This window comes from Dermacentor andersoni, chromosome 8, assembly GCF_023375885.2.
Source record: "Dermacentor andersoni chromosome 8, qqDerAnde1_hic_scaffold, whole genome shotgun sequence".
NCBI lineage: Eukaryota > Metazoa > Arthropoda > Arachnida > Ixodida > Ixodidae > Dermacentor > Dermacentor andersoni.
The window spans coordinates 32,236,656-32,262,274 of record NC_092821.1 but is presented as its reverse complement, the minus strand read 5'-3'; the positions used below and the strand labels follow the sequence as shown (position 1 = coordinate 32,262,274).

Genomic DNA, 25,619 nt, shown 5'->3' with positions numbered 1-25,619 from the left:
ACAACAATGCTGAGGGCCCTTCAATTTATCAATCTATCGACCACTCAGGAGTCATATCTGGCACATAATATCGAATGAGCAACCAAGAACCACACGTGGATCAGCATGATGTTAAGAACGACCAGCTGCAGTGCAAGTTTTGCCGGCCAATTGCGACAGTGGCGGCAACTTTCCTGGAGCGCCGCCGCAAACCTCTAGCCACGGCGTGACTAAGTCGACTGTGTGTCGAGAACAATACACGCATCCTCAACTCTCCGTCGCTGGAGCCGGGTTCGACAAAGCAGGCTTTGTGCCTGCACTCGCCACTGCCGCCCTAGTCAGCCGCGAGCGGGGAAGTGCCGCAAGAACGTCGACGAAGACCCCTTCCCACGTACCGTTCTTGAAGTAAGCCCAGAGTTCTGCTAAGACAGTCGGACAGCAGCGGGCTGTGTGTGTGTGTGTGTGTGTGTGTGTGTGTGTGTGTGTGTGTGTGTGTGTAAGTAAGCTCTCGCATAAAGAGGCAGCCGCTTCCGTCACCTGGGCATCGGGGGAGGACCGAGTGTTTATAAACCGCTGTTGTGCGGATACTCAGTACCCTCTCAAGCAGTCATGTTAGACTGACACACTTTCTCTCGCAGTCATGCTAGACTGATGAACTGCATGTAAATACTGTAAATAAACCCATATTCCTCGTTCTCGATGAGAAGCAGTCCTTCCCCTCATCAACATCCTCAGCGTGGATAAGTTGGATGACGGCATGGGCCAGCTACCTTCTAATTCATGCCGGACTCCAATTTTGACAACGGGTTACGAGCGATGGGATTGAGCCCCCAATCCTAACAACGGGAAGCAATTGATCTAGTACAGTCTTTTCTAAGACAACGGGGACAAAAACCAGACACAAAAAGTACCGTCTACACTTCACCTTTAAACTATCCACAACATTACACACTTCAAACGCCTAAGGCCCAGTCAGTGATAAAACCCGCACGACTATGGGAATAATGAACAACGAATAACACGGAAAAAACATGAAAAAGGCATCTAAGTACAGTGTCTGCGTCACAACTAAAATCTGTTATAGTCACTGACCAAAAATTTGATAAAACATGTGACCGCACGAAAAATGAACCACGTGACAAACAATGAAATGGACAGAAGAGTTGAACGACGCACAGAACAGCGAAGAACAACGAAGAACAGCGTCTGCGTCAAAAAAATGCAACAAAAGATTAAGAGCCACTAGAAAATCGTCAACAAAATAAAAACTAGTTAAATAAAAGGAAGACAGACGGAAAAACCAAATGAAATCACTAACATGAGGCCTAAGTGAAACTTTCTAAAAACGTCGTCTCCTTGTCACTAAGCACAATGGACGGCCTGCTGACGCAAGCGTTTCCCTCTTTCTTGATGAAATAGGCTTCCGGAATTTCCTGCTCGAACCTGTCTTTTCCAAACTTCAAAAATTTAGTTTTGTCAGACTGAGGGCAGAAATTAGTGGTGTCTCTGCAATGATCTGCAAAGAAACTCTCTTCATTGTTGCGCAAATTACGACAATGTTCCATTGCACGCTCATTGAAACATCGACCTGTTTGTCCGATATAGCTGCGACCACAGCTTGGAGGGATTTGGTAGACGACACATGTCCTGCATTCAGTGAATTTCTTCTGATGCTGAATTGAACAAGCGGGGCGTTTCTCTCGGTTCATGGCATGTTTCAATGAGTGTGCAATGGAACATTGTCGTAATCTGCGCAACAATGAAGAGAGTTTCCTTGCAGAGCATTGCAGAGACTGCACTGATTGCCGCCCTCAGTTTGACAAAACAAAATTTTTGAAGTTTGGAAAAGACAGGTTCGAGCGGGAAATTGTGTAAGCCTATTTCATCAAGAAAGAGGGAAACACTTCCGTCAGCAGGCCGTCCATTGTGCTTAGTGACAAGGAGACGACTTTTTTAGAAAGTTTCATTTAGGCCTCATGTTAGAGTGATTTCATTTGGTTTTTCCGTCTGTCTTCCTTTTATTTAACTAGATTTTATTTTGTTGACGATTTCCTAGTGGCTCTTAAGATTTTGTTGCATTTTTTTTCACGCAGACGCTGTTCTTTAGACCTTTATCTTTCAACACTTCTGTCCATTTCATTGTTTGTCACGTGGTTCATTTTTCGCGCGGTCACGTCTTTCATCAATTTTTTGGTGAGTGGCTATTGCAGATTTTAGTTTTGATGCAGACGCTGTACTTCGACGCCTTTTTCATGTTTTTTCTGCGTTATTCGTTGGTCATTATTCCCATAGTCGTGCGGGTTTTATCACTGACTGGGCCTTAGGCATTTGAAGTGTTTTATGTTGTGGATAGCTTGATAGTGAAGCGTAGACGGTACTTTTTATGTCTGATTTTTGTCCCCGTTGGCTTGGAAAAGACTATACTAGATCAATTGCCTCTCGTGCTGATCCACGTGTGGTTCTTGTTTGCTCATTCGATATTATGTGCCAGATATGAGTCCTGAGTGGTCGATAGATTGGTTTTTTACTTCTACAGTTTCGTGCGTGACTCGGCGTGAATAACCTACATAAGGTAGGCTTCTTGCGGAAATGAACTTAGTTGTGACTGGCGCCGGTCCTGTCGTTTGTGTTCTTCTTCTTGAGTCCTGGTCTTCTGCGCCTTGCCTTTACTACTTCTTGTGAGCCCATAGTATAGAAGGACTTCCTACTTTTACCTAGTACGTAGTCAGCAGTATCATAAAGACCAGAAGTCAAGCTGTAATACTTAAAACGGAAAATTCATTGTGGCTATTCGAAGGGGTTTCTAAAGTTGAACCACGGAAACGACAGACACGAGCTGGTCACGAGTGTAAGCTTTCGCCTCCCTCAACATTCTACATTCTTGTCAGCCGTCGATGAAACTATGCAATGCTGGGCCTTTAGAACACAAGCGCCCATCTAGCAGACGCACACAGTGTACAGAAATAAACAGGAATATAGAGAGCATCCAAGAAGCTTGACATGACTATTGCCCACACGCAATGGTCGAGAGAGATGACGAAGCCCATATTTACAATCAAATTAGGCTCTCCCCGAAACGAATTAGTTACACAAAAATGCATCACAACAAAACAAATAGAAGCATTCCTGGCATTCATAATTCATTCTGTTCATAGTACATTCTTCTTTAAGTGAAGGAAAACAAAATACAAATAGTAGCACACGGGTATGCTTGCTTCTGAAAAGGTGTGAAGTTTTTTTTCTTCTTATTGTAAATCCATTCTTACCAATTGCATCTTGAGCGGCTTTATGGCCATGCCAGACCTGTTGGGAATTTTGTCCTTGGTTGTCGCCCTTTTTACTGCTTCACACTATACATCCTTTCAAAACATCTATAGGAATACCAAATGGTCAAATCGGCCACCGTTCTCTGAATGTACGAAACTTGCGAAATCGTCCTGCATGCGTCACAGCTGATGTCCAGATTGCAAAACACTGTCAACGCTGTGTTCGCCTGTCATTTCTCAGGACTAAAGCATATAAAATCCTACAAAATGTAACTTAAAGGGTCCTTCACCAGGTCAGGCCATTTTGAGCTGACAAGTACAGAGCATAGAGTGCGCAATAACGACCGTGTCTGCAAAGTATTACATCGCTACGTGCCGCCGGAAGATCGGAAATTTCAAACCGAACACCATTTGCCCTTCTCCTTGCGACCGCCACGCTCCAAGCCAGAGGGTGACATACACGTGCTAGTGTGCCTACGCATGTGTTCGTGCTGTGACGTCACTTGTGGTGACATGTGAATTTGTGAATTATTCAAGGCAACATCTGGTATTTGTGTAATATGTTGCTTGAATAGACTGATTAAAGCTTAATTAAATAATAAAACACACAAACCAAATGTTTATGTGCTTATGTTTTACTCTGCACTGTAACAGAGATATAGTTCCGTTGCATCTGCTTGTTCCCACGTCATGCAGTTGGATGCGCAGACACCGAAGCAATGTCATTTTCTGATATGTCCTAGTGCGTGATTATGCTCTGTGATCCGCTTGTGTCTCCTTTAGTATTCATGTAGCACTCACTTATACCGCCCGTCAGGTATCCTCATGCACAGCGCACAAAATCGTGCACTGCGCGAAATGAGACAATCGGAAAAGCTCACGCATGATGCCGTCAACGGAAGTGCGCTGCACCGCTAAAAAATGAGAAGAAAAAAAAATGAAGGTGGGGCCCGTGCAGTATCTGCCCCATGATCCTCGATCTCCGGTATGGGAGAACGCAGAGAAGGAATTTCACCTGCGGAGGCTAGACGAAGCAAGTGGAGAGAGCGTCGATGTTTGCAATGAAGCTTGCCTCCTGAAATCATGAGTTCACGACACTGAAATATTTTTATCTACGCTATTATTGAGCTGAAGTGAAAAATTTTTGTGGGAGAACGCTCCCTAGAGGACATATAACTTCCAGCGTATAACCAAAATTTGCTATGGAGCCTGCTGAGGGGCTTTTTAATAACCCCGCTAACGACTGTTCATGTGATACCCTTACAGTGAAGGATATCAAATGCCGACAACAACAAAAATAACTATGTATCGCTAATATTCTTTATATTCTTCAATTAATTGCTGGCATATTGACACTTTGTTCTACTTGGCAGCACTTACAAGTAAATGATATCACGGTAAGAAGGTTATTGATATTTACTAATGGCTCAAATCATTCAGTTCTTAAATGTCATATTTGAATCACCTTTTTATCATTTTATCATTTTTAGCTTCATTTTATGTCCCTGAAGCTGCGATTTGCAAATAGTAGAGAAAAATCTAAGTGAACATAATCATTAGTGATCAGCACTGCTTCGACCACATCTGCAATACCAAACAGAGGAAGGTATTCAAAGAAACACATTCACACATGCGGCAAAATGAACGAACGATGGCTACCGCCATCACACCAAACAGTGATTCACGATAACCCGTGACTAAATCTTAGCATCTCCTAATCATTAATGTTGAATTGGCATTCCATTTACTTATCCTTTGACATCCATGACAATATGCTCTATAATAGTAAGGGAACACTGAACTGAGCTTATCGCTAGTGATCACTAATCATTCTTCATTATCACAGCAATGGTAGCAAAAATAATGCTCATTAAATGACATTTTGACAGATATGTACGATTATGTGTACGTTTGACGGCTACCGCTGTCATTCCAAAAAAAATGGTTTGTGATCACTTGTGACAAATTCTTCGCATCTCCTAGTTCTAACACTTGAATTATCATTTGACTCATACTTAAATTTGATGCCCATAACTCTATGCTGTATCAAAATGCGAAAACAACGAATGGAGCATATCACTAGTGATGACTAATCACTGTGCATTATCAGTTACCTACTTTAGCAGAAAAAAATTATCATTTAATGACAATTTCATAGATACCAATGATGATCTGCATGAATGATGTCTATCACTGCCATACAGAAATATAATAATTTAATTGTTGTTTAAAATAGTTTTCATCTGGCATCCATGAAGCTATCATGAATAAAGTACAAGAACCCCAAACGGAGCTTATAAGCAGTGACCATTAATGGCTCTGCGATATCAATTGGGAATGTTGACTGATTCAAGCTCGTTTATTGACACTTTCATTTAAGCCATCGACGATGTGCACAAACGGTGGCTGTTGTAGCCCCTACTTTGTTCAATGATAACATTCAGCAATGTCAGGGTTACAACAACACCAGGACAAGAGGGCTCTGGATTAACCTCTGCCATCTAAGGTGCTTCAATGTGCTCAGTAGAGCATTATTTTTGCATTTTGCCCCAATCACCATGCAGACAAGAATCACAAACCTGCTAATTTGTGCTTGGCAGCAACGTCATACCCACTTGAGCAAGTCGTACCCAAGCTAGGTAGACTGTGCTATAACAACACTCACACATGTAAGCAAATGTAAGAGAAGTGCAGGTCACAGCCAACCTGAGGTGGAGTTTGACTGATCCACAGCCTCCGTAGTCTGCACGCTCCTAGACTCGCTCCCTGCTTTGAACGAGCAGCCGACAGACTTGTCAGCAAGAGGCAAGCTGCACTGCATGCCAACCTCGACCTGACCGCCGACGTTGGAAGGGCTGTGACATGCTGTTTTGGCAGTGATGCTTTCAGCTAGGCTCATCGTATTTGTGAGGCCTGCAAAAAACAATTGGGACAATTACAGTCCTGTTACACCATCAAGAACACGAGGTAGATACAATAGAATAAATGAAGGGGCACTTTATGATGCATAGCCAAGGAACCAAAATAACCCTTTCGGCTGAGTATTCCTAAAGGGCTACAAAGGACAATCCACATTGAATAATCAAAAGCAGGGCAACCTATTTTTTGTGGAAGGCTTACGGCAGCAGAACATATCTGAGACACTTTTTCATCTCATACATTTTAAAGCTATTGGTGTAGTCCAACTAATGAAAAGTGATTGGAACATCCTGAGGTCACCACCATCAGGCTATTTAATGCCGACTGTAGGATCTCCAATCACCCCATGTCTTGTGCCAGCTGATACCATCCTGTGCTTGCAAATTTTCTATTTTCTCACACTACCTGTCTGCTGTCTACGATTGCACATCAGTTCCACTGAGGCCAATTCAGTAACCCTGAAAGGGCATTGGTTACCTGCCCTACATTTTACACAGCTTGCCCAAAGACGCTGCACTACATGGAGCACCTGGATGCTTTGGAGAAGGATGTCCGAAAGCTTCATGTACCGCCTGCAAGACTGACAAACATAGTGGAAGCCAGTGAGAAGTACGTGGCGAGATGCTTGTGGCGATCTCACCTCAGCGTTTCTTCTGGATTTCTCAAGCAGACAGGGTGTCGTGGCAACATTCTCGCATGTTTTAAAAGGCCCTTTTTGCAGCTGCCAAAACGATGCCATGGCAGAGCTCGCATATCGCTTGTCACCTGTGACCCCTCTTTGCAGTTGCTATAGCAGTGCCATTCTTTAACGCTGACAGCCATGACTTGTTACATACGATGTGAGCACCCAGGAAGCAGTTGAACGAGGGAACACAATCAGCAGTCGGATGGAGGAAGATGGTGGTGAGGGGCAGTGGCCTACACACCATTATAGTTTTTTCGAGGCTTGAGTGAATATTCGATATTTTCGAATAGTTGAACGAATAATGCGCTATTCGATATTCGCTTTGACTTGAATTTTGTTATTCAGAAATTTCGAAGTATTTGGCTTGAACAAATAGCCACAAGCGGCAGGGAAAAGGTGTTTAAGGAAGTTTCAGTTTTGGATTCAGTAATACTTTTCCCAATCCAATCAAATCCAAACCAAGCCAGGAAAACAGAACTTTACTCACAACAAAGGCACACAAAAACGCATCTCATCGGCGTGGTGGTGTGGTCGATTGTGTTTAGTAGGCGACTCTGTCTCTGCCGCGGCGGCATTTGATCAATCCCAACTGCCTTGGACCATTCCATAGAGCACCATGGGGGACTTGCATGCGGCCAGCAATCCCATTTGGAACATTTTTGTAAAGATTCCACTGGGAACCAAAGCTCAATGTCTTAAATGCAAGGCAGTCCTGAAGACCCCGACATGTACGACAATAACCCTAGCAACACATTTAAGGAGACACCCAGACTTGCACAAGGACTACCAAGAGAAGCAGGACACACGTGAAAGGCCATCCAAGCTCAAGGGGGCAAGCAAGGCAAGTGGTCAAGAGCCATTCATAGTCGACAGTTTCAAGCCGAAAATGAAAGTGTCGGCCCCAAAAGCCCAACAGATGACAAAAATGATAGCTCACTTCGTAGCTCGTGGTATGCACCCCTACAACATTGTCGAAGAACCGGGTTTCCTCGACATGATGAAGTTCGCTATGCCGGATTATGCTGCGCTGTCTCGGACAACGTTCTCGAGAGCCCTTATTCCGGACCTCTACGCATCAAGCAAAGAGAAGGTGAAAAGGAAGCTCAGGCACATTTTTGCAAGCGGAGTGGAGTCGCTTTGAATCACAAATGATGGCTGAACATTGCGGGCAAATGACAGCTACGTTTGTGTAACTTGTCCCGTCATGGACAGTGACTTCGTGCAACACGTGCATGCATTGGCTTGCACGGAGATGACAGACTCTCAAACTGCAGAAAACCTGGAGCTATTTATCGCAGGTGTTATCGAGGAGTGGGAACTTCCCACCCACGATACTGTGCCGATCTTCCTCATTACAGATAATGGAAGGAACTTCTGCAGCAGCGCGGTTGTCCTGGAGTGGTGTACAGTGTTTCGGACATACCCTTCAGTTGTGTGTCAGTGATGGCAAAAGAGAAGTGTCAGGGTTTTTGCAGCTCTCTGCTAAGGCCAGAGCGATTGTGGCTAGATACAAACGAAGTGCCTAGACACGAGGACGGCTTCAGGAAATTCAGAAAAACATGCAGCTGGACCCTCTCGAGGTTATACAAGACGTCCCGATGCGATGGAACAGTGAGCATGCCATGATGGCCAGGCTTGTGAAGCTCCGTACGGTCATCACTGTAGAACTTTCAGAATCTGACGCAGTTGCAAACTTGAACGCAAGTGAGTGGAAGCTTATGAATGCAGCAGTGCAAGTCTTGAAGCCACTTGACCATGCCACAACTGAACTCTCTGGGGACAGATATCCCATGCTGTCACAAGTCATTCCCCTGTTGCAGTGTACCGAGGTGCTTCTAGCTGAACATGTTTCCAAAGGTGGTGAGGCAGCATTGCTTGTCTCAAGCCTTTTGCGAAGCATCAAGACGAGGTTCCCTGATATCAAGATGTCACGCCTTCCTGCATTGGCAATGTTGGTTGGTCCTAGATACAAATATGTCTGTTATGCTGAACAACCTGCAAAGCAATGACCGTTCACTCTACTCACAATGGCAGCAGAAGAGACTGTGCCAGTTGATCAACATGGTACAGCAATAAGTGAGAAAAGCATCTGGTCTGCAGACCCATCAGGGGACTCTGTGTGGAGTGCTTTTACACACTTCAGTTCGCGTGCACATCTTCAGTCAAGCCGTACAATCTCGGATGAGGTTGCTGGGTATTTGAAGGCACACCTTCTTTCCCAGTCCGATGACCCCCTTGTGGGAAAACAATGGCAGCCACCTTTACCCAATCCTGGTTGCAGCTGCTCATAGGTATCTTTCAATACCAGCTACCCAAACAAGAAGTGAACGGCTTTTTTCGACTGCAGGAGCCGTTGTAAGCTGCAGAAGGGAGCAGCTGAAACCCCAGCATGTGGAACAGCTAGTGTTCTTGCAGGAAAATTTGTAGATTTTCATAAAGAATCAAGTTGTTTACGTTCCTTGAATAAATCCCAGACCATAGCCCTCTGCTGTTTCTTTTTTGTTTACTTGCTACTATTCGAAGTATTCGCTTTGAAATTATTCGAGAAGAATTACTATTTGCTTCGAATTAATATAGCATATTCGCACAAGCCTGGTTTTTCACAATAGCTCTGCCATCCCCGTTTTGATTTTTTACGCAACCTGGTTACAACAATGGAATTTTCGTGGCACTTAAATATTGCTATAACTTGGTTCAGCTGTATCCTAATGTGAATGAAATGACATGCTTACTTTCATTTTTGCGTGTTATTAGGACATGATAGCAAGTTTATGGTTTCCATTGATGTAATATTATTACGAAGTCATCGAACGATGCTCAAGAGACGATCCGCCGCGAGAACGACGAAGAAGGTGGTCGGTGCCCTTGGCACGAGCGAGTGTCAGCCTGGCTCCAGTGTAAATAGCGTGTAAATATCATCTTCCGTCAGTGTCTTTCCACACGTAACATTTCTGGTGGAGGTCAGCGATCCCCGTCCGCACCACGGAACTCCGAAGTGGTCGGCACACTGAGCTTGTCACCATGCCTCCCAGTGACAAGCCCGCCTCTGCAACGGCTTTGGCTTGTCCGACTGCTCCAATCGTCACGGTTGCCCCACACCGTGACCCGGGTGTGTTCTCTGGCCTCGAGGGACAGGATGTCGACGACTGGATCAAGCTGTATGAACACGCCAGTGCTAATAACAGGTGGGACCCAACGATTATGCTCGCCAATGTCATCTTTCATCTCGGCGGCACCCCACGCGTGTGGCACCAAACGCATGATGACGAAATAACCAGTTGGGACAGATTCAAGGAAAAGCTACGGGAACTGTTCGACGACCCCATTGGGCGCAAGGCTGCCGCGAGAAAGGCTCTTGCGTCTCGTGTTCAGTCATCTACAGAGCCATACGTTTCTTACATCCACGACGTCTTGGCTCTATGCCGTAAAGCTGACGATAATATGTCCGAAGCAGATATAGTAGCACATGTGCTAAAAGGCATCGCCAACGACGCTTTCAATTTGCTTGTGTTCGCCAACGTCTCAACTATCAACGCTATTATAAAAGAATGCCGTCGCCTTGAACAGGCTAAGAGCCGCCGTATCTCACCCCACATTGCGCGGCTACCCAACACTGCTGCTACGTCGACATGTGAGGGTCGACCGCGTCAGACCACCACCTGCGACGACGTGACCCATATTGTTCGCCGCGAACTCGAGGCCGCCTGTTCGCCAGCCATCTCCACGATGCCTCCCGATCCGCCAGCAACCACCATTGCGATGATTCAGGCCGTCAGACAGGAATTTGAAAACACGGGTCTGAACACCGTGTGTTCCACGTCTCGACCCAGCGTTCCCCAGTTATCTAGCGGCCCTCGTCGTCCCCGGCAGTCCTTTTCTGCCACATCTCGCCGCAACCCGTCCGAATCGCGTAGCCCTGATGACAGGCCGATCTGCTTCCAGTGCTGTCGCATTGGCCACGTCGCCCATCACTGCCGAAACCGATTGCCACCACCTCCTCGGACTTACGCCACCACTTACTCCTGCACCTTTGGACCTTCTGTACCTTTTTGGCCAAAGTCATTGACGACATCATGCGTGCTTGCTCAATACAGCATAAATTTACCACCTCCTACCACCCCCAAACGAACGGCCTCACTGAGCGTTGGACCACACCCTTACAGATATGCTATCCAAATACGTTTCAGATGACCACCGTGACTGGGACCTGGCTCTACCTTACATTACCTTTGCATACAACTCTTCCCGTCTCGAAACTGCTGGCTTTTCCCCATTTACCTCTTGTATGGCCGCGAACCGACGCTACCACTGGGCACTGTGCTTCCGTCCGCCACAGCTTCAACTAGCGATTATGCCCGTGATGGAATCGCCCATGCTGACCATGCTCACCAACCTGCGCGCGCTCGCCTACAAGTGTCTCAAGAAAAGCAGAAACAACGCTACGACCTCCGTCACCGTGATGTTTATATTTTGCCCGGTGCCCTCGTGTTGCTTTGGTCACCATCGTGTAAAGTCGGCCTTTGTGAGAAACTGCTTTCCTGTTACACAGGCCCATATCGCGTGATACGCAAAGTGACTGATGTCATCTATGAAATCGTTCTAGACACGCCCACTACGTCCTCCGCTGTGACAACCAGTGACATTGTCCACGTTGCCCGACTCAAGCCCTACAACTCTCCACGCACCTTGGATATTTAACAGCACCGTGACGGTTCTTTTGCCGCAGGGGGGGGTAATATTACGATGTCATCGAACGATGCTCAAGAGACGAGCTGCCGCGAGAACGACAAATAAGATGGTCAGTGCCCTTGGCACGAGCGAGTGTCAGCCTGGCTGCCTGGCTCCAGTGTAAATAGCGTGTAAATAGCATCTTCCGTCTGTGTCTTTCCACACGTAACATTTCGTTCCTATCTTATAAGCATTCAGCTGTCTTTTGACAAGGTCATGCAATGAGTTCTGAAGTTTCGAGCACTAAATTTACTTGGCGGATTTTCAGTTAGAATTTTGTTAGGATTAGATGGTGTTAAAAAAATGCCTGGTAAGAGAGGTATGCTGAAAATTCTTGCCAGTTCCTTTTTTTTTTCAATCAGCTTTAGCTTTGTCGAGGTGGTCTGAAGTAGTGGTTGCCGCAACCATGGTAGCTGCAGCTCAAGGCGGGCAGGCTCCTAAGCTCATTGTTGCAATTAAGAGTCTGAAGGCATGCCTTAGAAAGTATACTTTTAAATAATATACACTAAAAACCTTTCTGTTTGACTGAACATGAGTGGGACATGAAGACAGCAGGCAGCTTCTATGTGTTGAATCCATTTCAGTATTATGTTAATTTGAGCCAAGGCGATGCTATGAATGCGAAAAACGTGAGAAAGAACTAAACCAGAGATATTTGATTCAAGAACGAAGAAAGTTTATTATATAAAGGGAAAACACTGAAAGTATGTACTGGGAGGATGCATTGGGGATAGAAAATGCTGAGCTAACATCTAGGTGAGGCAACAGCTCTTTCAAGACTAGATGCATATTTAGGCTTCCACCAAATCTCTCTCTACCCGACAAAACAAGAGCTGATGACCTTCATAACGCCAACTGAGTGCTTGCACTTCGCAAGACGCCCATTTGATCGACATAATGGCAGCACTTGAAATGCTTCAGAAAGCACATGTCCGAAATCCTGAGCGGACTAACAGGAATTGTTGCACAGGACTAACAGGAGTCATAAGAGTAATTCTCGTCTTTAGCCGCAATGAATCTGAGCACGACAGAAATGTTAACATGATGCTCAACTAGCTCTCTCCTCGAGCCTCCCAGCTCATTATTCTTCGACAGTGATGACCCCATGATTCGTCGCCAGTCTCCACACCACTGTCCGATGACTGCATCTCGCAAGCATCCAGCTCGCCGGTGTTCATAAACTCTTCCACATCACCTTTGCTGCAGAACATGGCCAATGCACGTTGCTTCAGCTGTTTGAAGTATTGCACTTCATCGATATGACAACTGTGAAGGAAGTAGGGAAAGGAGGAGGCAAAGGTAGAGAAGAGGTATTTCCGCGGTCAGTAGGCTTTGCTTCCGTCATTCACAAATTGTGCTTCAGGGATGCACGGCATGATCGTGACCGTCATTTCCTTGCAAAAAATTTCACTACAACTTAAGAAGTTCATGTGACAGGGGTTTTTTTGCAAGCAGCTTGGCAGCAGCATTCCTGTCAATCACTCCTTCAGAAAAAGAAAACAGTTTGATAAATTTCTTGGCAATTAGCAGCAGCAGCTCTTTGTAGTGTTCAGCATCAGTGTTTCCACAGCTCAACACTGGCTTAACCTTCCTCCTGGAAGACTGCGCTGACAAGCTTAGACCTGGTAGAGCAGCGACGGCTGATCTGGTGGGCACGCGGAGTGGCGCGAGCCAATGGGGCCCTGAACTAAGGGCTCCACCCCACGAGGAAGTCACCCTATCTCATTACAAATAAATGTTTTCTCTCTTTCTCTCTCTGCACGCAAAGTTTCAGGAGCTTTGTGACGTTCTCAAATAAGGAAGTACAGATTCCAAGAATCTCCGACAACCTATGAGCAGATTCACCTTCTCCTGAGTTGGGTAAAACAGGCTGCCACAATCTTGATGAGCGATGAGCCTGTGCTCAGGAGTGCTGCTTTTTGCTCGCTGTAGCACAGTTATGCAGTCCGCACAGGGAATGTGCTCACTCGCAGCGCACACTATCATGTGAATCATGGCCATGCTGGCAACGTCAGGGGTGGAGACAAGCGGTCTCGCTGAAGGGCGGTGTCTTTTTAATGTTCAGGACCCTATCAAATGCGCTTGTCGCCACATGCATTACTGTTGAACAGGAAGAAGATGCTGCGATGAGAATGTGGTCAAGCTTTTAACATTCCAGTCACTAGAAGCTGCCACAATTCCGGTCTTCAGCAGAGGCCGCAGACTTCGTGCACTCACTCTAAGATAACCAGATGTAGACATGACATCCCATCATGACGCAGAGCCAGTGAAGGCGGAGCTTAACCCCGATCACTCGGTGAATGAGTTTAGGAGAGAAACTATGGCTATGGAGGAGGGTAACTTGTAATTATCATTAGCTCTCTTAATACGAGACGCTTCATAGAAATTGTAGTGCAAATGTTTTGCTGTAGCTGTACCCTATGCATCTGCAAAACGTGTTCAAGCCGTATTAAAAAAAAAAAATAGTTTTTACATGCCAAAACCACTATCTGATTACTAGGCACACCGGAAATCTGGAACACCTGGGGTTCTTTAACGTGCACCTAAATCTAAGAACATGAGTGTTTTCACATTTCGATGGGATCGAGATGTGGCCACTGTGGCCGGGATTCAATCCAACGGCCTCATGCTTAGCAGCCCAATACCATAGCCACTAAGCAACCACGGCGGGTCCCAAATCGTTTCAGGGACCCTTAAAAGAACAAGATGTCAAAATTAATCCGTAGTCTGCCACTACGGCATGCCTCGTAATCTGATTGTAGTTTTGACACATACAACCCAATAATTTATGTTTAACACATCTGCCACGATGTGATATGCGATGCGAGGCCATGAGAATGCTAAACCTTCTTGTGGGTTATGAACAATGGTGTACAACTCCTCAAGAAATGAGTTGCTGTGATAACGGAGGTGAGAGAAAGCTTTATAAAAGATTTGCAATGTTAACAAGCAAGAGTGCAGGCCCTATGCTCTTGTTGGTATGATTGCTGGCACCTTGTTCAGCAAATCAGAGTGCGAACTTGAGTAAAGAAAAAATGCGCAGAGACCATACACAATGATTGCCAATGTAAGCGAACAGCCCAAACAAACGAGCAGGTGAACGAAAAAAGGAACAATTAAATGAAGGAACAAAAAAGAGCGAACGAATGTTTTGCTTGCCAAGTCCGACCACTGACTAAAACGGTCGAAAGAGCCAAGGAAAGATATTTACTTCAGAAGATTTCATCGCTGCCATGCCTGAATGATATGCAGAGTACACCACAGCGCTACATATAAAGCCCAGAACAAGTGGCAAAGTTGCAATAATATGTGACCATAAGAACGATATACCAACAGTTCCTGATCACAACTCAGACAAACATTGAGACATTTAAGCATACCTGCAGGCCTGCAGAGCTATTTCTGACGTTGTTGAAACAATTTATGAGATTGTTTCGGCCTACTGGCATTTTCTGCATTTGAAACAACCATTAACAGGCATTGCTCGTGGCGCAGCAAATGCATTGTACACATAGACCCAGTAATATGAGAATGAGTCAGACATTGAGGATGCCACTGGCGAGTGATAGTGCAGCTGACACAAAATACGTTGGACAGCAACACAGTAGTCCCACAGGGAAATTTATCACAGCTGAGGACGATCAGCCACAGTTCGCAACATGATCATTTCTTATGATTTATTCTCTTGGGACAGCTGGAAACAAATTTTCTGGATTCTCCTACTTTGTCTTTTGTGATGGGACCAGGCATCAAGTGCAATACAATACTATAAGTGTTTTGGCCTAGACAATTTTATATGCGCATTTAATGCATTGTGGGAACGTCCAACAGATAACTGGCCAGCCTTACTGGCCTAAATTTGAAGATGCCTTGCCGCCTGTATAGGATACCAGTGATAGGGTGGCACGCATCACTCAAGCGACCTTTAATTCAAACTGCCTTTAGTGGAGCAGCTCAAGTACTAGAAGCAACAGCAAGCCTTGAACATATGTATGTACTTACCAGGTGCTGCACTAAGCCAAGCAGCAGCAATCAGCACTTGCTGCTAATTGTTGTCAACGATGCACAGGTAGACTAGATCTTGATGGGCACAAATAACATCAGCAGAAGCTGTAAAGACAGTTGTAGCACTGTAAAACAAATTGGACAAATGACGGTACACACATCGGTACACACGTCGGGGAGTAACAGGTGACACTAAGCTCAGCGTTACCCACACACACAGGGATATGGGGCTAGAGCACTTCAGTACGTAACTGTCACAAAGTGCAAACTTGTGCTCCTCGCGCAACCGGGAAAAACTGTTCTTTTAGGTGTAAACATCACGACTGTGTAGAATTCGTCTAGGCAGTTCGTTACCCGTAACGTTACGCCGAGCTTTGTCACAAGTTGACAGCAGCGCGCTTCCCGTCCTCCTCTGTCTTCTGCGTTGGATTGGCGCGGCTCGGTACGTGCTTGAGCTTGGATTTTCGAACACAGATTGGTGTGTGCCTGCTTGGAGCACTGGGCTGTTAACAGGTCGCTTGCTGCTCGCGCTAATAGGCGTCGGCTAGCGCAGGCGCGCTTTTTGCCGCGCATGTAAGCACGCAGGAATGCCGTGAAACGTACAAGCAAAGGAACAGCAAACTACGCTTTATTTTTTCATTTTCTTTGTGATGTACCTGCACACTGGGTATACCGCCGAGCGATGGTTTCGAACAAACGCAGAAAAGAGTCTGCAGCGCGCGTGGCCGTTAATTGACTGCCGCCCCAGCCATGTGAAGTGCGACTCCAGCAGCGGTGCAGTTGCGATGAGGAGGTGGCGCTTCACTTTTTACCAATAACTTTCTACTTTAAAAAAGAAATTAAATCATGGGGTTTTACGTGCCAAAATCACAATCTGATTATGAGGAACGCCGTAGCGGGGACTCCGGAAATTCGGAGCACCTGTGGTTCCTTAACCCTTTCGCTGTCACTGACGTACCGGTACGTCATCGCGCTTCCCCCCCACGGTGTCACTGACGTACCGGTACGTTCTCTATCGTGCGTTCAAAATTTCGCGCCTGAGCGCAAAAACAGGCGCTCCTTAAAACCCCTCAATCTCCTACAGTAGCGCCATTCGCTTCCCTCCTCCTCCGCTCGGCGCCGCCTCGACGGTGGCGCCGCCGGTGGTGGGCCTGCCGTAGCAGACGACGGCTAACACGCTACGGGAGGAAATCCGCAGAAAAGTTCGTTCGAGCCCTGCGGAGCAGTTTTTTCAATCGAGATATTTCTTCGTCAGTCGGTAACTGGCCTTTAGAATTTCGTGTTAGAATTGCGGAGGAAATAGAGAAAGTGACCATTATTCAAGGCGTATTTAAGGCGTAAAGCGCGCGACGTTGAGAGTTCGTGTTGCTGAAACACGACGCAAGCACGCGGTGTACTCAAACACGCGCGTAATTACCAATGTTTCAGGTGTTGACAGCGTGAAAGTATGCGTACGTGGTTTCGTAGGTTCATTCACGTACCTGCAGGACACTTTTGTTCGGTCGGCGCGTGAGAGATTCCGGCTGTGTGCGGTCAACCCTGTTGCCAGGCGGTCAACATGCCTGGCAACAGGGCCGTTTTTTCATTGCGGGGTGCTTTGGTAATCGCGACGATATCTTGTTTTTTTTTGTTTTTTTTTTTACAGGTACTGCTTCAGGAGGGCAAATGTAATGGCTAACGGAAGCCTCTGAAGAGCACGTAACATTACACTAATGCAGACGTCGCAGGGAGTGTTCGCATACAAAATTGGCTGTCCGCGATCTTATACCCCCGTGGCATGCACAGGCTTCGGCGAGCCCCATCTAGCGCTGGTTCTAGCTTTGGTGTTGCCGTTGCCGCTTTGGTGCCCTGACGGCGCCGTCAATAACACGAAATAATGACAAGTTGTTACACTAGTACATAAAATTTATTGAAGAAATACAATCGCGCCGAGGCGCCAACTTCTGAAGCAGCACTAGCGCACGAGTATTATGAAACGCCAACGAGGAATTTACCGGCCCACGTACGACTCTACGATCAAAGTGCACGTTAAACATCCCCAGGCGAGCTAGATAAAGTTATCCGGAGCCATCCACTACGACCTGCATCCTAGCTTTAGTCGCTTCGGAACGTTAAAAACATTAATCACCACAAACCAAATCAATACATGCGGGCGTACATTCGAAGCTAAAAGACTGCATCGTAAGTAATAGTGAGCCTTGCAATAGCGTTGACAATGTGCTAACTTCTGGTGGAGCTCAAAACACACCCTGAATAAAGTCGCTTTTATGTCACAGGCCAGCTGCAGATGCGTGCATTTCACCGCAAGACGATACTACATATGAAACAATTAAAGAGAGCACATTCGAAAAAAGAAAGCCAAACAACGCGCTAAAAACCACGCAGAGCATGAACACCCACTTCTTCGAAGCGGAAGGCGTGAACTAGGCTCAAAATAAGAGGTTGTGAGTAGCCGTGGCCCTTACTTCACTAAGCCGTGCGCTCTTTTCCACTTCCTCGAAGTCAGCCCGCCCGATCCTGCGAATCCACACTTCTTTTTGCGTTGCGCCCGCCGGACGGCAGAGCAAAAAGCTTTTTGCCCTCGCTGTGTCTGTTGCGGCAACCGAAGGTGCAGCAGCATGGCATCGCAATTAAGTTCTCGGCCCTGCACATTCTATTACGCTAACGCACTCCGTCAGTCCGCCTGCCGTACTTTCTTCGCGCAGGCCCAACAATGGAGGTCGGCGCGCGCTGGAAAGAAAAAATATACAAAAGCGCGGCGCCTGCTCCACGCTGGAAAGAAAAAAATATACAAAAGCGCGGCGCCCGCTTCCACGTGACACAGATTGGCCAATGGGGGAGCGGAGGAGGCTGGGGCGACAGGAGGCGTGGAGGAGGACGCGCCAGGGTGAAAGAATGGCGCTACTTTTGAAAGATTGAGGGGCTTTAGCGCTCCTGGATTGGCCACGCCATCTGTTGACTCTTTCTACAAGTTCGTATATTCGCTCCGACCTGTGTTAACCCATGTATTGAAGAGTACGGTGCGACTGCCACTCCCCACTTTCTCTTTGCTCAGGGGCGCGGTGGCTCCGCGTTCGCTGGATCATGCGTCGCGCGCGTGTGGCAAGGGTTGTTCAGTAATCTCCGCTGGTTTGAAGGTTTTTATTTTTCTTCTGTTAGTGTGCCTGCTACTGCGCGTCAAGTTCAGGCGCACGTGCCGTTGCCTCTCCAAAAAGGGTGACTCGATTGCTGCTTTCGCTCTCTCGCCGCACCCTCGCTTCCGACTTGCAGCAGTAAACGTAAAGCCCTTCGAACTTTGTTTAGCCTTTTTTCATCTCCCTCTGTCTTCTTGATCACGCAACGTCCCATTTCTCTCCGTTGCGCGGGCGAGTGAAAGCGCATCCTCCCTGCGCGCGGTTACTTTCGGATGGCTCGGCGCGCGGGACCTTCGTCTGCTCATGGGAGCGGTGGCTGAATTCCGATTCAGAATACGAGCCGAGCTCGGACTCGGACTCGGACAAAGTCGCTTGAGACGAAGAGGGTTCCGCATCGTCAGATTCGGATGTTGAACAGATTTTAGTCAGGCTGATGATGATGATGATGTTTACTAACAACAGCCGCAGAACACTGAAGTGTGCATATTGCATTGACTATGTTATTTGTATACCAATCATAATCAAAAATAAATTGCTATGTTCATTCCCTGTTATGCTCGTTCCCTGAAACCAAGCCGACACTGGGGGTGCGTCACGGCCAGAAACGTCCGACAGCGAAAGGGTTAAAAGTTAACGTGCACCTAATACACGGGTGTATTCGCATTTCGCCCTCCATCGAAATGCGGCCGCCTTGGCCGGGATTCGATCCCACGATCTCGTGCTTAGCAGCCCAACACCACTGCCACTAAGCAACAATTTTTTTTCTTTATTGCCAGTCCTCGACATGTCACAACACACTTTTCTTAAATGATATACGCAAAGACGAAAGAAAAAGAAATAATGAATACAAAAACCGAACAAGAAACAGTAATGTGCACATTCGTTGCCGTCCGCTACTGTGACATGACATCGTCGTATTAAAATTCCTTGAGTGCTGTCAGGGGTTCAACCCTGTAAAGCCACTCAGGAACAGGCTGTTGCAATTTCTGCACTTCTACATATCGCTGCATACATTCTCGGAAGTATACACGCGCTGGTCGGGCATCCGGGTCACAATGGTAGCCCGCCATTCTTGAGCGCCACAAACAGTGGAGGCCCGTAAGCATGATAAGGTCGTACGGGAATCCTTCGTCAGCATTTACTGCCAGAAACCTGATTCCGTGTGGATCTATCAGTAACTCCTTTTTTAAAGTCCTTTGCAACACGTCCCAAAAGAAGACCCCCTCCCAACAGTGGATGAAGACATGATCTATGCTTTCCTGATTTTTTACAAATAAGGCAGTGGGTTCCCCATGGCACGTAGAACCCACGTTGTTCCAGGAAGATTTTAACAGGTAAGGTACCGGTATGTAATTGAAAGAAGAAAGATTTCGTGGCTGGTTGAACTGGCATCATCTTTACCCTTTTCAATACGTCTAGGCTTCGGCCTCCACTGTACATGGCTCTGTACATGGGTACAAGCAAACACTGTCACACAAATCACGGTATAACTATTTCCGTTTTGCACTCCATAAATATTTACTTGAAAAACGAACACGCAAGAAAGAAACACTATCAACTATTTCCCGAAAGAAACCACGGACAGATCCTGGCATTATTTCGGTACCTACTACAAGTTCGGGAAGTGCTCTTGACAGCCTCATTTGAATCACGGTGTTCTGAAATTGGTCATTTGTGTCTCGGAAAAAGAAGAACCTGTTCACTAGTTGACGCAAGAAGAGGTGCGCCAACCCCAGACCGCCATCCTTCACACGTCGGAAGAGATTATCTCGGCTGCATCGCTCCCAGCTTGATGCCCACACGAAAACAGCGAACACGCGGTGCAGTTTCTGCACATTAATCCGAGAGCACTGTAGGACCTGCATTACGTACCAGATCTTTGTCACGAGAAACATGTTGCATGCTGTAGCTCTCGCGAATATTGACAAGTGACTGGCGTTTCATCGGTTGGCTTTTTCTTTTAGTTCTTTTGTCCGCTCTTTCCAGTACTCGCTACTGTCCTTGTAGGCATCAAGGGGTGCGCCAAGGTACTTAACTGGCGTCGTGACACAGTTTACGTTAGAAAAGTGGTCTGGTGTGGACGCCCATCTTCCATGCCAAAACCCCAAACATTTCTGCCAGTTAACGAAGCTGTTAGTAACGTTACCAAACTTTATGATGATATTATAACAGTATTCAATACACTTTGCATGCTTATCTTTACAGCACACAGCCACATCATCAGCGTATGCCAATAGCTTCACCTCTGTTGATTGAAGACAACACCCCTTAATACATTCATTTTCGATGATGGCTTGACATAGCGTTTCTATGTAGACACAAAACAGGAGTGGACTGAGTGGGCAACCCTGGCGAACGGAGCGCTTCACGTTAATGGGGGCCCCCAACGTCTGATTAATCATAAGTCTGGTATAGCAGCTCCGGTACGCCATGGTCACCCCCTCAGTGATTATGTGGCCAAAATTAACGTGTTCAAGGATGGTATGCAATATCTCGTGAGTAACACAATCAAACGTTTTCTCCAAGTCTAGCTGGAGGATCGCTACTGCATCGCACATGGCGTCACAACACTCCAGCACACACTTCATCTTATGGATGTTAGTGACAATGGTTCTTCCACGAATACCACACGTCTGGTGTGGGCCGACTACTTCCTGAATAACTGACTGGACCCGTCGTGCCAACAGCTTTGTAGTCGCAGTTAGCAAGCGCTATGGTTCTGTAGGAGGAAAGTTGCTTGAGCTTTTCGGTCTCTTCTGTTTTCGGCATTAGTACCGTATGGGACTGGCCAAAGGATGGTGGAAGTATTTTCAGTTCGTATGCTTCATTGAAAACTGCGGTTAACATAGGAGCTAGGCGGCTTTTGAACGATTTGTACCAAGCGGCACAAAGACCATCTGGACCTGGTGACTTGCCAGGGTTCAGGTGTTCAATGGCCTTTATCACTTCCTGTTCAGTTATTCGTCTCTCCAACGTTTCTTTAACTTCACTCGACAGCTGTGGCATTCGCTGCAAAAATATATCCTTGAAATCGTGCATGTTCACAGGCCTGAATGCAAAAAGCTTTTGGTAATGTTCAAAGAAAGCACGCCCTATATTATTGTTATCGGTTAATACCACCCCTTCATATTCGATAGCCTCGATCTGCTTACGTCTCGAGTGCTTTTTTTTCTAGTCCCATTGCTCTTTTCGTTGGCGTTTCCCCACATGATAGTCTTTCTGCTCTCGAGCGCACGAGCGCACCTCGGAAGCGCTCTTCGTCGAAAACCTCGAGCTTCTTCTTAACAGCGCGCATATCTTCTTGATAGGCTCTCGGTTGCATGCATTCGAGCTTCGCAAATTCTTCCAATAATGTTTTTAAATCCTTTTCTCTGGCCTTTTCTTCATATCGGAGTACGCTACTTCTTTCAATTGCCTTCATTTTAATGGTTTGTTTTAGCAACTCCCATTCCTCACCAAGCTTCATAGAACTGTCTGTTCCAAAAGAATTCAGAGCAGCCACTACCTTTTCGTTAAAGGTTTCATCCAGTAGCAGTTCTGCATTCATTTTCTAGAGTTCCCAGACGAATTTGTTACGTTCTTTCTTGCTGCCCACCCTGCATTTTACTAGGCAGTGGTCAGAATATGATATGGCGGTAACTGTATAGCACTGTCATTTTTCTACTAAATCATATGAAATATAGATACGGTCTAATCGTGCGTGACTTGTGCCCTAAAAGTGAGTGTACATCACGTCTCGGTCAGCCCTAAAACAGTCAGCGATATCGTCTAATTCGAATTCGTGCATTATCTGCGTCAGGATGTCGCTGTTTTTGTCATAAACTACGCGTCGCGTAGACCTATCTTCGATGTTCAATACACAATTGAAGTCTTCAACACAGGCTATCGTTTTGTGCACAGAGAAGTGGTGCTTCAAATTCAAAAAGAAATTTACTCTTTCTTGCACCGTATTAGGCGCATAAATGCACAGCACACGCCGTTGGAGATCGCAATAACTGAAATCACAAACGACAAGTCGACCGGAAGTGCACGAAAAGTAGCCGTCTATGACCAGGCCTGGAAGCTTCCTCACGAACAACACACGCTCCGCCGAAGTCCCTAAGGCGTGGCTCACTACAGTATAGTAGTTATACGTGAACCTCTGCACCATGCCCCTGGTCTCCTCCTCGCCGTCTACCTTGGTTTCTTGCACTGATAAAACGTCGAGGTCGTGGTCCACTAGTAGTCTATACACCTGACTCCGTTTCCTTCTGGCAGCCAGACCTCGAACGTTTAGCGGCCCAAGGCTAAGCGACGGGTTGGTAGTGATTACTGATGTAAACCGGAGGGAAGGAGGCCCGGAGCATGGTGCTCACCTTAACGTCTAGCTGACTGCTAGACGCCTCCGTGGCCATCCGGTGGCCGTCGCCCGAGTTCGCCTCTGTTCGCCTTCGCCGCAAGCCTACGGTCGGCCTGCAGGTTCGGCTTAGGCTTGAGGGTGGAGCGCCTTCCTGGAAGCGTCTTAGCGGGCGGTGGCTCGAAGTCACCGCTGGCCTTTCCGTCGACTTTCTCCTTCTGCTGCAGGGACCTCTTCACCGTTGCCGAGACGCTTTCGACGCGGGCGCTAGCAGGGTTCGCGTTGTCGTTTTCCGCTGCCTACGTAGTATCAGTAGCCGGCTGGCGACTCTCATTTTCTTTCTGGGCCGCCCTGACGCTGATTAGTGTGGTTTCTGGCTCGTCAGGAGGAGGGACATTATTCGGTCCTGCTTCATTCGGCATGGTCGTCCCGCTCGTTTCTGCCGCCACGTTGCTGTTTCCAGCTCCCTTGGCCGCTTCCTCGGCCTCGGTCACATCCATCATGTGGTCTGACGTCAACGGCTAGCTCTCCGCCGACCCCGCGGCTACTGCGTATGAACGTATACAGTTCGCGTCGTTGTGTCCGAAAAGCCTGCACCGGGAGCAACGGGGAACTTTGCATTCTCGACCAACATGACCGTAGCCCCGGCAGCGCAGGCACTGCATGGAACGACCTGGGGCTACGACCAGCGCAAGCTCGCCGGTGACGCGGATCTGGTGGGGCAGGTCGTCAACTTTCATTCCAGCCTTCAGCTGCAGCAGTACTGCTCGGGTCGTCGAGCCCTTGTCGGAAACGCCATCCACTCGCCAGCGCAGTCTTTACGCGGCCTTCATCATCCACATCATGAAGAAGCCAGTGGAGACGAAGCTTCACCTGCTGTTCTTTAGGGTCGATGACCAGGCAGCGACGCCCCTTGACCTGAAGCTCCTTCAGTGCAGCCAGCTTTTGGGCCGCCTCGGCTGTCTTCCTCGTCACCGCCCATACGTGGTTTATTTGCTACGCTCCAAGGGCGACGACGCCAGAGAGTATACCAAGAGCTTGAAGCGCGTCCCGAAAATCCTCTACGCGAAACGGGAGAACATGAGTGTTGCCGTGGAAAAAAACTGTTTAACACGATGCGTCCTGTAGGTAGCCGAGGGAAAATAATCTGGAAATTCTTATCTTCCTCCGTCGAAAGCCTGTTGCGCGGCTAACAGCCGCATATGTCGCTCCATTGGAGCCCATATGATCCCGCGATCCGTTTAGCTCGGGAGCCGGAAGCAGAATGTCACTAAGCAACCACGGTGGGTGTTTCTATTTTTTTTTTCTTTTGCGTGTGAGCGCCCGTGATGGGGTCCACGAAGTTGTTAGAAGCCATCGCTCGGCGTTTCCCAGTGTGTAGGTACATCACAAAGAAAAGCAGTAATACAGCGTAGTTTCCTGTCCCTTAATTGGCATGTATGTTTTCCGGCATTCGTGCGTGCTTACATGTACGGTAAGGCCACGGCATAAAACTTCTGCGTTTGCCGACGCGCACTTAATTCGTCTTTAATCGCGAGCAGCTGACGATCTGTTGAAAGCCCAGTGCGAAAAGAAGGCGCACGCCAATCTGTGCTCGGAAGTGCGAGCGCAAGCGCGTAGCGAGCCGCGCCAATCCAATGCCGAAATGCACCACGCAGTCGGCGCCATACAGTCTGATTTTAGCAGTGCAGTTATCAGCCACGTATTCCATAAAAAAAAAAGAACGACAGACAGTAGCCGTAACATCGTGGAGTCTTGGGGGACACATTGTTGGCTGGCCGGCCTGTATAAACCGTGGCTACGGCGGCTACCTCTTCGCTCCGCGTCCCACGAATTGTTGAGCCCACGGAGGAAGGAAACTAAGGAGAGGCCCTGACGTCACTCTTTGTGAAGCAAAAGTGAAGCCGGAATTTGGCGTTGCTCATGGCGATGCTCCGCCTTTTGGGCCACCCTCCTCTCTTGTTTACATCTTTCGCGAAACCACACCGCGCTGCGCGCTCGCGCAACATCTGGCAGAGCACGGTGCAGGTAACACAGCGCAACAAGACACGGTGACTAACGCAAACCCGCCCACTCAGCGCCTTTGCCACGGCCCGAAACCTACCAGAGCAACACGTGTGAGCGCTCAAAACCATAACAACGCCGCCATTGTGGCCCAAAAGACGTGGCCATACAACAAAAAAATAAAAAATAAAAAGGCAGCAAGAAAATGAGAACCTACTACGTCATTTCCGCCACACTTTTCTCCTAGCGCGCGGAGGGGTTAGGGCCTCTCCTTAGTTTCCTTCCTCCGTGGTTGAGCCGGACGACCGCGCCTAGCCATGCCAGCGTCAACTCGTACAGGCACGAGGCCAGCGCGGAAACTGCGCATGCGTGGGCTTCGGACCCACTGCGCATGCGTTACTTTGCCCTCGACTTGAGCGGCCGCGGTGTCGACCGCTCCCGAGACCTCGCTGTGCTATGGCGGGCCGGCCTACATTAACCCTCGCTACGGCGGCTACCTCCTCGCGCCACCTCCCAGAACTTGAATGTACAGATAGCTTATACAAGAAATAATCGTTAAGATA

General features: G+C 47.5%; 1 protein-coding gene across 2 annotated transcripts in view; it reads right to left on the bottom strand.

Annotated features, from left to right (window-relative positions):
* Positions 1–16,065, bottom strand: part of LOC126526143 (uncharacterized) — a 168,473-nt gene extending 152,408 nt beyond the window's left edge. Inside the window, exons 1-2 of one of the 2 annotated variants that reach the window (XM_072289603.1) lie at positions 15,580–16,065; positions 5,952–6,158 (exon numbers count right to left, since the gene is read on the bottom strand). In XM_072289603.1, coding sequence (XP_072145704.1) covers positions 5,952–6,144 — 193 coding nt within the window. In that variant the 5' untranslated portion in view covers positions 6,145–6,158; positions 15,580–16,065. The remainder of the gene's footprint in view (positions 1–5,951; positions 6,159–15,579) is intronic. The other variant, XM_055068027.2, reaches the window with a different exon arrangement.
* Positions 16,066–25,619: the final 9,554 nt, after the last annotated feature.